The 13,963-nt window shown below is 39.7% G+C and overlaps 1 protein-coding gene and 1 non-coding gene across 9 annotated transcripts in view; both read right to left on the reverse strand.

Annotated features, from left to right (window-relative positions):
• TTC8 (tetratricopeptide repeat domain 8) overlaps positions 1-8,940 on the reverse strand; it is a 53,396-nt gene extending 44,456 nt beyond the window's left edge. For 3 of the 8 annotated variants that reach the window (XM_058429560.1, XM_058429559.1, XM_058429565.1), the window contains exon 1: positions 8,811-8,924. In XM_058429560.1, coding sequence (XP_058285543.1) covers positions 8,811-8,924 — 114 coding nt within the window. Of the gene's footprint in view, positions 1-461; positions 1,010-1,979; positions 2,769-8,810 lie in introns of all 8 variants that reach the window. The other 5 variants (XM_032179756.2, XM_058429563.1, XM_058429561.1 and 2 more) reach the window with 3 other exon arrangements.
• Positions 8,941-13,205: 4,265 nt separating this feature from the next.
• Positions 13,206-13,341, reverse strand: LOC116456513 (U4 spliceosomal RNA). The gene has a single exon (XR_004244724.1). It is a non-coding gene; the product is annotated as a U4 spliceosomal RNA (small nuclear RNA).
• Between the last annotated feature and the right edge of the window lie 622 nt (positions 13,342-13,963).

A 13,963-nucleotide genomic window follows, 5' to 3' on the forward strand; every position in this document is an offset into this window, starting at 1 on the left:
AAGAATGCTAAATTTCCAATGATAAGAAAATTCTAATTAATCTAACCTCATTCAAAGTGCAAAGAGAAGATAAATACTTGTTTAATGAACACACAATATATCAGAAATTGAGAATAATTCCATAACTATACCAAGGAACTATTTCCTTTTATTCAAAAATAAGTTCATGGTGGTTAAAACATTCAGACTTTAATCAGTTAAGGAGAAGAAAGAAAATCCACATAATACAAACCCTTCTATTCCTCATAAATATAATGGGATTCATGACTAAAAATGAGTTAATTCTGACTATAATATCCTCCAAGAAATTTTTATAAATAAACTACATAATATGCATTAGTGCCAGATGCTGATAAACTCAGCATCTGGGTTTTTCTGTACAAATTAGATAGAAACCCACTGGTTAAAAAAAATCATAAAAAAAATTATAACAAATTTATTTATAAAACATCTACACTTACATGTCTGTCTAGTCAGCAGTGTCTGTTGAGCACTTAATCTGTTTTACTGGGGAAAGTACTAACAAACAGAAAAAGGAAAAAAGATCCTTGCTTTCTACAGCTCTAAATCCAAAAAGAACACGTCAAATATTTTTTAAGAATATATTATTGGTACAATCAATGTGCAAACCATATGGTCACCATGCAAGGACAGGCAATTTATTTAACATGACACATGGTAGGAACATGAGAGGAAAAGGTTAAGTTGGGCTAGAAAATGAGGGCCCCAAAGGATGGGAGTTACAGAAGATGTGGCAATCAACTGAACCAAACACAAAACAGCAACTAGAGAACACATAGCAATTGGAGGTTTTCAACCCCAGTGCGCCTACCAAGGATGTGGAAAAAGTACAGATTTCCTAAATACAGTCCAAACTTAATGAAACACACCAGTCCAGGAAATGACATGCCAGATGAAAGAAGTACCACATTCTATTCTTTCTTTCTTCTGTTTACTTGTAGACATATCTCTATAGCCCATTATCTCATTTGAGTCTCATAACAACCATCTGAGGAAAGCAGGTAAGTATTATTATCTACTTTACAGATAAGGAAACAAATTCAGAGATGTTAAGTAATTTGTTTAAGGTCACACAAACGGTTGAGGGAATCAAATGCTCCTTCTTGCCAGTGCCTCTTGGAGATTAAAAAAAAGAGTTGGACTTAATAAGGCAGGAATGAAAGGTAAAGTTTAGGAGAGATACAAGATAAATCCAATATATTATAGAAAACTAGGGGAGAAAGTTTACTGGAGGTGATTGTAGACAACGCTCAAAAAGGAAAAAACAGCTAAAGGAGACAGAAGCCACTGATACTGGATGTTGTGATTTGCCAAGGGCAGGTAGATTCCTCCAGTGACACAAAATGAAACCACCAGTTCAGCCTCAGGATTTCTGCTCACTGAGGAAGGTCTTCGTGCTCTCTCTGTCTTGTTCCTCCGCCCTTCGGGGATACGTTTAGGGCTGATCATGTGGATGAAGAGTGTGTAGGGAAATTATGGGAAATCATCAATGTGAAGGTCAGAGGAGAAAATGAGAGGCCTAATGAGTAGGGAGGTGCCAAGACAGGTGAGGGATTGCATTGATGGAAACTGGAGACCAGGCCTAAGTGGGTATGAGGCCGAGAACACATTAATTCCAAAACATTCTAGAGGGGGACGCACCTAAATTACAATACAATGTGTCAAATACTATACTCACATTATGGTCAAATTATAGGTGACTTAGGTGAACAAAAGAAAAGCAGAAGACATGGAAGATAAAAGAGTCAGAGAAGGGAGATTATTCTGGAAATTATTGAGTGCCAATGATTTATGAACTATATGAAACATCTTTTCACCATCCATTTAACTGGACATCTTCCTCACAAATGCTTTCCAGATCCCCAGCAATCCTTTAAGAAAAATATAGATGACAGAATCCTGCATGCAAATATCTGTAGGTATACAGACAATAGCAGCTAACATTTTTTATCACTTACCACATGTTCATGAGCCTTATAACAACCCTCTGAGGTATAGGTATACTATCATCACCATTTACAGATGAGAACACTCTGAGAGCAAGATGTTGCAGGACCTGTGAGCCCCAAAATTAGGGCTTAGCCCAGGAGGGTTCTTGGCTCTGCCAAGGAAATAATTCTAGGGTGAGTCAGTGGTATTAGATAGCAATCCTTTATTGGCTGGTACTGTTCCTTGCAGAGTAGGGCTAACTCATAGGCAGTGTGGCCAGAATCAGCAACTATGGGCTCTTGGCAACTGTATTTATACTCATGAAAACCCACTTTCAATTACATGCAAATTAAGGGGTGGAACAATGCAAATTAGGGAACAGGTTATTTAGAACTATTTAGAACTCAGAACTCTAGGAAAGGGGCAGTAACTTATGAGTTGTTGCCATGGAAAGGGGTGGTAACTTCTGAGTCATTGCCATGGCACTTTTAAACTGTCATGGCAGCTGGTGGGAGGGTGTTCTGCGGATGAGCGGTGAGGGCAGCGAGGGGTCGCTTTCCTTGCCACCTGCTGGTTTCTTCACTTTATCCTGTCTAGACTAGATCCTGTTTTGGTCAGCCATGTTGTGACCAGAAAACAAGTCCTGTTGGTCTCTTACCTCAAAGGTATAGAGGCAGTATTTGAACCTAGACTCTCTGGGTCCAGAGCAGGACTCTGCTGAGTATGTGGGATGACAGCAAGGATGGAACACAGACTACCGTAGGATGTGGAGAGACCAAGGACAGGCATGGCTCTCTGGAGATCCATCAGGAGCAGGACTACGAAGGAAAAGAGTCGGAATGTTTTCATTAGGAGATAGGGGAAAACTCTTTTTTAAAAATCACTGAGCCTTTCCTCTTTGAGTTGCTCTCAGTTGTAGTTTTGTGATTTAAATTAATCCACCCACATAGCTTCACTTAGTCTAGCAAACTATTTCTACAGGTATCAACGCAGTTGAGCAGAAAGCTCCAGGCTTTGCCCTAGAGTCAGAAGACGTGGGCTAGTCTTGATCCTCAGGGAGCCACTTAGCTGCATGACCTTGAACAAGTCATATAATCTACATTATCTTCTCAAATTAAAGCAATAGTACCTACCTCACAGGAGAATCTTAAGGACTAATAATAAAACCTTGCATTTTTAAGAAAACTTCACAACTTTTAGAGTTTTTTCACATATATTATCATACTTATTCAAGTATAAGCTTAACAGAAGCACCAAACCATCTATTACTCCCCCTTTCAGAACTCAGAACTGACTCCCAGTGATGGAAGATCAAATTAAAACTTCCTCTGAATCTAAAGTGGGTAACAGGACATGGAAAGTAGAGTGCCACTTCCTAGAACCAGAAAATACCCATTAGCATCAACTTCAAGTAACATCTGTTTGCTTCCTTCCTTCCACTCTAGGATTCAGCATTTTCTTAGCTTGTTTCTGTTACTTTAGGGAATTAAATCTCCAGATAATTCTGAATGCAACTTTCTAATTACCACCACTACTTATGCTGGCTAATGAGTCTCCTCAGCTCCATGCTTAAACTGTGGAATCATTATTCAAAATTTAGTAATAAAAGAAGGGGGAAAAAGTTTAAGAGAATAGAGGAATTGATGGATTTCAGAAGGTTAGAGAGATCTAGTGACCACGCAGCCAAGTTGGAGTGTAATCTGTATAATTCAGCAGGAATACAAATTCATAAAATGACCTGCCCCACAGCGTATAGAATCAAAGGATTAAGTCTGGCTAAGTCTCCATGGCCCCAAAGAGGAAACCAATTAGATAATCACACGATATGTTCTTTGGCTTGGATCACCAGATCACTGTCTCAACCAACTACTAACATACAGCTCATTGGGGAGCCCTGGTTTCATGTCTTTCATCTAGGCCAGTCATTTTCAGCCATTTCTCCTCCTTCAAACCATTTACAATAATAACCCCCTCCTCTCTGTAACATCTCTCATTATAAGCAGAGATTGGGGCAAAACGAGAATGCAAGTTAGAAAAAAGTCTTTCTCCCCTTCTGATACACAGCTAATGGGTCCCACCCTCAGAATCACCAATTTTAATAATCTGAAAATCTACCAGACACCTACCCCATTAATGAAAGCATATTGTCTTTAAAAAATCCCACTGCCTGAAAAACCTTCACGTTTTATTAACTGTTTAATTATAATGGAGCTAAAAATCAGGACTGGTTTTAAAGCCATGAATCTGACATATGGAACACAAAGAACAGTAAACAGATTAAGCAACTAATCAGGATGATCAACATGAGCTGCAGAAGCAAACATTCTCTCTAGGTCACAGTGCTGCACGGAGAGGACTGTTTTGCATTTCCTCTTTTTATATCTTACAACTTTTAACCACTTTTTCAGTCACAATTTAAAGAACGCTTTGAAAAAGATAATGCTTCTCTATGAATTGGTTATTCCTATTATATTTAATCAAAAAAGGGAAATTATAATAATCAGTTATCCTTCTTTCTTTATTCTTAACAGATCTGAACTTTAATACTCTTCATGCTTACAGACCCCGGCTGGCCTCTGTCCCTCACCATTCTGTGTCTAGAAAAAGCAGTTGAGAACCCATATTCTTCAAGAACCCTTCCCCATTACCAAACACCATATTATTATATTTAATCTACCCTTCAGCTCTTTTGTAGCCAAATTAAAATGTATTACTCTGAAGAAACATGCTATTGCATAGTACATCATACCTCTCTGGCTAGCCTGACTATCAAAAATAAAATCTAGAAATCCCAATAGAAAATACAAGGCAATAATTAAAGACTTTTGATGATTCTACACCAAAATAGTATCCCTTAAAGGCGAAATAAATGCATATGAAATAGTCTTAGAGGTGGCCTTCATCTCAATAGGCTAATGTATCAGGACCAAAACGTTATCTTTTTGAAGCTCCCTGGACCAGCTTATAAAAAGATTAACAAATAACAAATCATTTTTGAGAGGTTTTTCTCATCTGGGAGAAAAATAAGCAAAACCAAAAGTGAAAAATGACATTATTAAAAACAAAAACTATCTTTTGTAATGGGAAGGGGAAAACGTAAGAGCAAAAATGAATCCACTTGGCACTCAGAAGAAATATTTTAATTTCTGGGCTCCTCTATGTGTCCAGGAGTTTCAAACTCACTCCATACTATAATCAGTTTGGTGGCACAGAACAGTAGTTCAAATAGTTATAGAGGAAAAGTACTCTCAAATGTCAAAACCTCAGTAAATGCCCATGAGGCTAAAGGGGCATGAAGGTGAACCAGCTAACTGCAGAGCAGAGGACCATCTGCTCCCGCTCTGGTCACATTTCTGTTAGCTTTTCATAGATTGTGAATCTCTCCATCATTTAACTTCCTCCACCGAAACAATGAAAGCACTGTAAGGGATAGCAATGATGATCATTACTATTAGAAACACTCTGCTGGAGGAACCCAGGAAGAATTTTAAAAATTGATTTTTAAAAACTGACCCTCAAAACAAGAATTAAGAATGCCCATAATGAAATTATATTTATTTGAAAAAGTAAGTGTACATTTAAGAACCTATGGTGCTGAGAATTAAGGATGGGGCAGGGGGAGACAAAGATCATCAAGCAACTAGGACGACCTTCATAGAGAGGAAGCTGACAAATATGAACAACTCCATCAAAACACATACATGAACATGATCAACGCACTCATTCAGCAAATACATAACAAAAGCCCCTGTGTGCCTGACTCTGCGTCAGGTGCTGGGGATACCATACAGACCTGCCATCGTGGAGTCATGTTCTAAGGAAAGATAATTTTCAAGCTTGTAATCAAAGGAACTTCCTTAAGCTTCCTTCCTAAAGCTCGTCTTTAATTGCATCAACACTCTAACATAAATATTAATTTTTTTAATGAAGAAAAAGGCAAGATTTCTTCAAGCTTGGGAAAAATCATTCTGGGAAATATTTCCAACATGAAATAACAACTGGGTGCAAAATACAGAAACTGGTGTTATGAAAAACATACAGTAATAACAGCACAGTGTTTAAAGTTAGGTCAAAGAATGACTAACATGAGTAAGCCCTGTAAACTTTTCAATAGCCCTACCTGGTATCAAAACCTAACTCTGGTAAGATGACATCAAGTTAAACATCTATTCCTGGTAAAATGCTACTCATTATTCTGGCAATATATACAGTTCAACCATAATAAACTACCTCAACAAAACAAAACAAACAAATAAAACAAATAAAAATTATTAGAAAGGAAAAGAATATCAAATTTCCTCCAGATCTGGTACTGATTCTCTTAGACCTACTCTGATATATATTGGAGCTGAACATATCAACCCTTGCTCATAAAAATAAAACAATAACTTTTTTTGAAACTTCTATTCAGGTCTGGACACAAGCATTTCAGATAAGGGATACACAATCTGCAGTAAGCACTCAATGAAAGGTCATTGAGATGAATACATATAAAGTCCTGATATCTCAATTCATAGGTGCAATACTGAATGTCACTATGAACTCAAGATTAGAGGGTCTTAAGTATTAATAAAAATACTGCTGCTTCGCCTACATTTCCCGATGTACCAACATCTTCCCAGGATAACAGTGAACATATCTGACCCTTTCCCTGGGCCAAAAAAAAAAAAAAAAAAGGAATCCGGTGGTCAAATAACTTTCAGAACTATTTAATTATTTGGATTAATCAAAAATAGGCAAAATTAGCTTCCTTTTCTTCAAAACTACTCAGAGCCTTTAGGGTGCATCCTGAATCTCCAAGAAGGAACATACATTTCCCAAAGGTATTTAATGAGGAAACTTCTCACTGAACAGTTCTTGGGACTACTGTTTTGTGAAACACAGAATGAAAACTACCGTAACTCAATGGAAAAATGAAAACGGCACATAAAGTTCCTGCAAACCATTGTGCCTAGAACAATGTCTGGCACATCAAAGGTTCTTTTTGAGACAGAGTCTTGCTCTGTCGCCCAGTCTGGAGTGTGGAGTGCAGTGGCGCGATCTCGGCTCACTGCAAGCTCCACCTTCCGGATTCAAGCCATTCTCCTACCTCAGCCTCCCGAGTAACTGGGACTACAGGCGCCCACCACCACGCCTGGCTAATTTTTTGTATTTTTAGTAGAGATGGGGTTTCACCGTGTTAGCCAGGATGGTCTCAATCTCCTGACCTCGTGATCCGCCCGCCGCGGCCTCCCAAAGTGCTGGGATTACAGGCGTAAGCCACCGTGCCCAGCCACATCAAAGGTTCCTAACAAGCTTCTGTTGTACCAATGTAAAAGGGTCAATATTTTGTCACAATTCCAAAACATATTTGATTGTGTATTTTTTTAAGCAATATCTATGAGATTACTATGCCAAAAAACACTTGGGGGCTGGGCGCGGTGGCTCACGCCTGTAATCCCAACACTTTGGGAGGCCGAGGCGGACGGATCACGAAGTCAGGAGTTCGAGACCACCCTGGCTAACACGGTGAAATCCCGTCTCTACTAAAAATAGAAAAAAAATTAGCCGGGCGTGGTGGCACGCACCCGTAGTCCCAGCTACTCGGGAGTCTGAGGCAGGAGAAACGCTTGAACCCGGGAGACGGAGCTTGCAGAGAACCGAGATCGCGCCACTTCACTCCAGCCTGGGCGACAGAGCGAGACTCCGTCTCAAAAAAAAAAAAAAAAAAAAAAACTTGGAAAAATGCTTGTCTACAGAAACATAGTCCTATTAATTAATGTGAACTAACAACAGTACCTAGCTTTGCATTACCACTAACGTAGGCTGTTCTAAGAGAGATGTACTATCTGAAGGACAAAATGTTCATCTCAGCAGGTTATCATCCATCATCCATTTGCTGGGAGCTAAGGCAGAGCCTAGTAACAGCATTCACACTCAGGCCTCCGCTTTTGTAACTCCCTTCAATTTTCAATTTTTTCTTACATCTCCAAGGCAACACCACTAGAGGAAAAGCTAGGGAACTAGAACTATGTAGGTATATTCCGCATTTACTAAAAGCACTGACAAACTGCCGCAGCGCTACTTCTGTTCTCCCATTTTCTCCTTTTTTGCCTATTCTAGGAGCCACCTGCCCACCAGAATTGTACCACTCACGTACATTTTATACCACCTTTTCCACTCGCTATACACATTTCTCTAGTTTATTTAAGTTCTCTTTTCATCAATGCCATCATTCCTTCTTGTAAGGAGACTTTCTTTCCCATTTCTCCCTCCTACAATTATAGCTTCCCTTGCCTAAGTAATTTTTAAAATAATGAATGTATCTTTCTCCCTCCTAGATTCTCATTCTTCTAACTTGCATATTTGCCTCAAGCTAAACTCATGGCCTCCTTCACTCTTGGACAACAGTCTAAAGATGAGGTGGGAGGATCACATGTTCGATCCAAAAGGAAGAAGGCAGCTATGTTAACAGGAGGTGGAGAGTCACAGATCTTTGTTTATGCATATTTTTTAGAAATTAACAACGCACACGCTGAGAGCTTAAAGCCCATCAATATGCAAGTATAAACGAATTATCAAAGTTCCTCGTCAAAGTAAAATTCAGGGCTCTCACTCTGGGACACGTATAGGGGAGGGGAGGCTGAAGATTGTGAGGAGGGGGCGGTCATGGCACAGAACTTGCTATCCCCGTGGACGTGGCGGACAGCGGACCCGCCAGCCACAGCTCCACAAGGTCTCGCTCCGGGCGCCTCCGAGGGCCGAACGGTCAGCCCCGCCTCGGGCCTTCCTCCCCGGCCTCCCCACCCGGGGCCGGGATATGCCCCAGACCCCGCAGCCTCAGCGTCAGGATGCACAGGCTGACGGGAGCTGGCCGGTACCTGGTCATAAGGGGACTTCTCCAGCATCTGCGTGCATAGATCGGCGCAGAGCTGGAACTTCCTGCGCCTAAAATAGCTCCAGGCCAGGAGCAGCGGCTCCATCTCCGAGCCCATGGCTGCCAGTGCGGCCAGCGAAGGCCCAGCGCTCCAGGAAAGCGGTGGGCGTGAACGAAGAGCTGGCGGCGTCCGGCTCTGCCCGGCAACCCACTAAGGCTGGGGCCTTGCCCGAGAGGTGCCCGCAGCGCGCCTGAGAACAGGAAAAAGAAAAACAACCACAAGCAGAACTCAGCTACAGGGCTTGCCTAAACTTGGTTGCAAAAAGATGTCTACTTTTAAAGGCTACAGGTTTCATTGATTTTGAAAAGAAGGCACCGCGGCTAAACAAAAAGGTAGTGACTTAGACACCTGCCCCTGGGGGAGGCGGGGGGGGTCCTCCAGCCAGGAGGCGCAGCTACCTAGCAACCGAATGCTCTGCCCGCCCCGCAGGTCCCGAAAAGTCCCGGGAGTAGATCTCTGTCTGGTGTCTGTCCTACTTCTTCTGTTCGCTCGTTTTTATCCCTTTCGCTTTACCTTCCGATTCTAGAAACACAAACAAGTAAACAGCTTCCACAGTACCATCCACCCATCAAGACCTAAAGCCCTAAATCCTGAAATTCTCCGCTCTATTTCTCGAGGTCCTTCCCACCGAATCTCAACATCTGAACTGCAAGGGGCTTGTTTTTACTCATTTTACAGATGAGAAACTGAGATAGACTCAGAGAAGAGAAATTATTAAAATTGCATTGAGTTAGGGAGCTGGAACTGCAATCTGGTTGACTACAAGTTGCTAATACATTTGTTAATTCGACTCACATGGTGATTCCGGATTGTAAATTGGTGACAGTTTTACCAAACTAGATAATGTGTGCAAAAAATAATAATAATAATAATTTTTAAAAAGAGCTTTGTGAAACATCGTCTCCTGGCATTTGCTGTTTGGTGTTTACTTGTGCGCAGTGATTTCTTCAAACACAATTCTGACCTTTCTCTAGAAATTTGCACAGATGACAAATATGCTTAAAATGGCAATGGTTATGAAAAGAGAGATGTGACCGGCTAAATCCAGGTAGGCTTTTCTCAAACCACTGGGATCTGAGAAAACATTAGACATTCTATTTAATCCACATATTTATATTTTTCATAGATATTCAAATGAAACTTATACTTCTAAACTAAGAAATTTGTTACCTTTTATTCTCTACTAAGCAGTCTTTCTCGAATTGTTGTATTTTGGAAGCCAGTAATTATCAGGATTGTCATTGTTACAGTTAAGTGTATTGTCATTCGTCTATTTGTGTTCCCCTGGAACTGCCGGTAGAAATGTAACCTCCGTAAAGGTCCTAATGAAGCAGCCCATGGTTTCTGACTGTCAAATTTTTAAGAACGCACATGCCGACAATTGGCAATTGGGCTCAATATTTCACAGGGTCTTTTTGTTTTCTGGTACACTGTGAGCAGATTACTATGTAAGTGATTTTCAACCCTACTAGAGAAAGTGAAGCACAGACAAACAAACCCTTTAAAAGGGTCAGTTTCACAAACGATACTAGATCTCAGTTCATAGATCCTTATCTTTTACTCTCTAGCATATAGTCAGATGTTCTAGATAAACTTTTTTAAAGAATAGTTTTCGATTTACAGAAAAGTCACAAAAATAGTAGACAGTTCCCATATACCCAGTTTCTCTATTGTGTGAGATGTTGACATTTGTTTTTGTGTAAGATGATACATTTGTTACAACTAAGGAACCAACAATGGTACATTACTATTAACTAAACTCCACAGTTTATTTGGATTTCAGTAGTTTTCCCCTAATATTATTTCTCTATTCCAGGATCTCACTTAGGGTACCACATAACATTTAGTTATCATGTCTCCTTTACCTCCTCTGATCTGTGGCAGTTTTTTAGACATTCCTTGTTTATGATGACCTTGACAGTTTTGAAGAGTGCTGGTCAAGTATTTTGTAGAATATCTGAGAAGTTCTTAAAAATAGAGATGTCCCAATTCCAGCCCTAGAAATACTGACTTAAATTGTTTGAGGTAGGACTGGGGCATCAGTTTTGTTTTTTCAAGTGTCCCAGGTGATTCTGATGGGTAGCCAGGATTAATCACCCATTACGTTGAGTTCTAGTCATGTATCTATTGAGATTACTGCCAACTTCCTACAGAGAAACACTATTTTCGTAAGTGGGGAAATAAACATGCCAATAAACGTACAAATAAATGTGGAACAAATGAGGCATTAAAATATTTTACTAGCATATAATGTATGTTAACTTCTTTCAGAAGGCTATTTTTTTTCCTCTCACAAAAGTCAAATGAATGAGGAAAATTGTAGGATATTTAGCAAATTACAGAATGTTAAACATGTCCAAATGTAGCATAAAATGTGTCCTTAAAAGGATATAAAAATATATTCTTTGTAATATCATGTAAATATGTTTATGGTTCTTTGATTTTATGAATTTATAGACAGATTTACATTTTTTAATAATATCTAACTGATAAAGCAGAAACCATTTTTTTAAAGATATGCTAGTAATAGGAAGAATAGACAATGTAACAATTTCTGGTGAAGGGAATAGATAAGAGTTACTGGGACCATTTTCCTTCTAGAGAAAGTGAAGCACAGAGCAACAAGCCCTTTAAAAGGGTCAGTTTCACAATCGATGCTAGATCTCAGTTCATAGATCCTTATCTTTTACTCTAGCAACTAGATATTTCTTTAGGTTAATCAGTTTTAAATCAAATACCTAAGGTAATTTAACTTGAAATGCCAAAGGTTAAATTTTCTTAAATGTTAAATTGGAATTATTCCACACATTTAACCCAAAAGAAAAACAAAAGGTATAAAATGAGATATTCTCTTAGTCAACAAGTATTTGCCCGGGCTCTGTGCTTGGTGGTAAGAATGCAGAGATGAACAAGACAGCTCTCCTGGCTGGAGAGTACTTATACACAAAGAGTAATTAGCACAAAGAGCACTGGACTTAAGGTTAGATTTAGCAGCTGTGTTTTCTCAGGCAAATTAGGAATCAGTTTAGGATGGTGATTAAGAAGTGGGCTTTGAGGCCGGGCATGGTGGCTCAGGCCTATAACCTCAGTACTTTGGGAGGCCAAAGGCAAGGAGGATCACTTGAGCCTTGAGCCCAGGAAGTCAAGTCTGCAGTGAGCCGTGAGCATGCCATTGCACTCCAGCCTGGCAGCAGAGCAAAATCCTGTCACTAAATAAAAAAATAAAAAAAAAAAAAAAAAAAAAGGGCTCTGGAGCCAGATGTTTTATATTTGAAACCTGACTTTTTCATGCCCTTGGAAAAGTTGTGGGGACTTTGTGGAAGGGACTTATTGGCCTGTGCCTCAGATTTTTTATCCGTAATGTAACATGCATTTGCTGTATTATTTAAGAATTTTCAATTCTGCCCTAAAGAATACGAAAAACAAATGGGATAGATGAAACTTATCTGTAAGTATATGTTACATCAACTCATATGTTAAGTACAGATAATAAGTACATCATTAATGCATGAAACATGTTATACATAGAATAGACATTTACTTCTTAAACATACGTTAAAAGGACAAAACAAACAAGAGTGTTACTTGTAGACAGAGATGGAAAGCAAAATAAACCTTAAATATTCATAAAGCATGGATCAGTCTTGTCTGCCTCAAATTGACCACCCATTGGTATCATCCATTCTAACCCACTTGTTTTGTGCTTAAAATGTATACTGCTGCTCATTAGGTCATTGCTGAGCTATAGGTGTAGCTCATACTTACCTCTATCTTTTTATTATTTTTGTTGTTTGGGGACAGGATCTTGCTCGTCATCCAGGCTGGAGTGCAGTGGCACGATCATGACTCATTGCCTGCTCACTGCAGCCTCAACCTCCAGGTCTCAGGTCATCCTCCCACCTCATCCTCCCAGGTAGTTGGGACTACAGGCATGCGCCATCATGCCCAGCTAATCTTTTTTAAATTTTTTGTAGAGACGTGGTCTTGCCATGTTGCCCAGGCTGTTCTTGAACCCCTGGGCTCAAGTACTCTGCCTGCTTCAATCTTCCCAAGTGTTAGAATTACAGGTGTGAGCCACAGCACCCAGCAACCTCGGTCTTTTTGATAGAGCAAGCATAGACTGGCACCATGAACCTTCCATCTCTGAACATTCTTACCTATACTCTGGTTCTTGTAACTATGCCATCTTTGGAGAAGGCAGATAAGGCAGAGAGAGAGGCAGAACATATGAACATCGAGTGACCCACAGTAGTGTGGTCCTTTCACCTGCCTGATCTAAATGCGTTCACCTACTCATCTCTTTCCCCTTGCTTCCCACTTTTTTCTAAAAAAAATCAGTCTCCATAGTGATTGTCAAAAATTGGCAATGCTGACTATCTTGCAAGTTGTCATGGCAGGGTATTGGAAAAAGTTTTCAATTAGCAGTAACCTAGGATAAACCTCATTGGCTACCATATTTCCACTGTACAAAGCTAAGACTGTGTGTTTTAAATTGGTTTAACAAACTAACTTATTTGACCATCTTAATCTGGTCTATGAGCCAGATTATAATGATAGTGATAATGATAGTGAATATTATATGGGATGATTGTGGATATCGCATCAATTTAATTCAAGTAAGGCACAATTACATTGTCTTTCAAAGAACATAGAAACACATTGGGTGGGAATCAGTAATGTGTGCAACCAGGTAGCTCCTCTATTTTCAGTCAGACTGAAATAGGAATTAAAAGAAATTAAAGAATGTGTAAGCAAAAACTCAGTTGTATGTAAGAAAACCCAATTCCCCCTGAAGAAGAGAAAGAGCTGGAGTCCTTTAAAATTAACTGCCTGTTTTTCTGTGGCTAGTGGACCTTATCTCTCCCTTTCCCAGGCATTGTGAAGACTCTGTTTCTCTAGCTGTGCAGTTGCAAGGTCACTAGACAAATAATCTCAAGTCGTAAAACATGTTGTTCCTTGAAAAGTAAGAAATAATGTAATGCATGTCTTAATTGAATAACTGTCTTTGTTTCTCGCTTCTGTAATTTGCTTCCCCCTGCACAGATCTCCCCCCACCCCACAAAATGCTTAAAAGGTAGCTTGACTCTTTATTCGAG

This window comes from Hylobates moloch, unplaced genomic scaffold, assembly GCF_009828535.3.
Source record: "Hylobates moloch isolate HMO894 unplaced genomic scaffold, HMol_V3 SCAFFOLD_16, whole genome shotgun sequence".
Lineage (NCBI taxonomy): Eukaryota > Metazoa > Chordata > Mammalia > Primates > Hylobatidae > Hylobates > Hylobates moloch.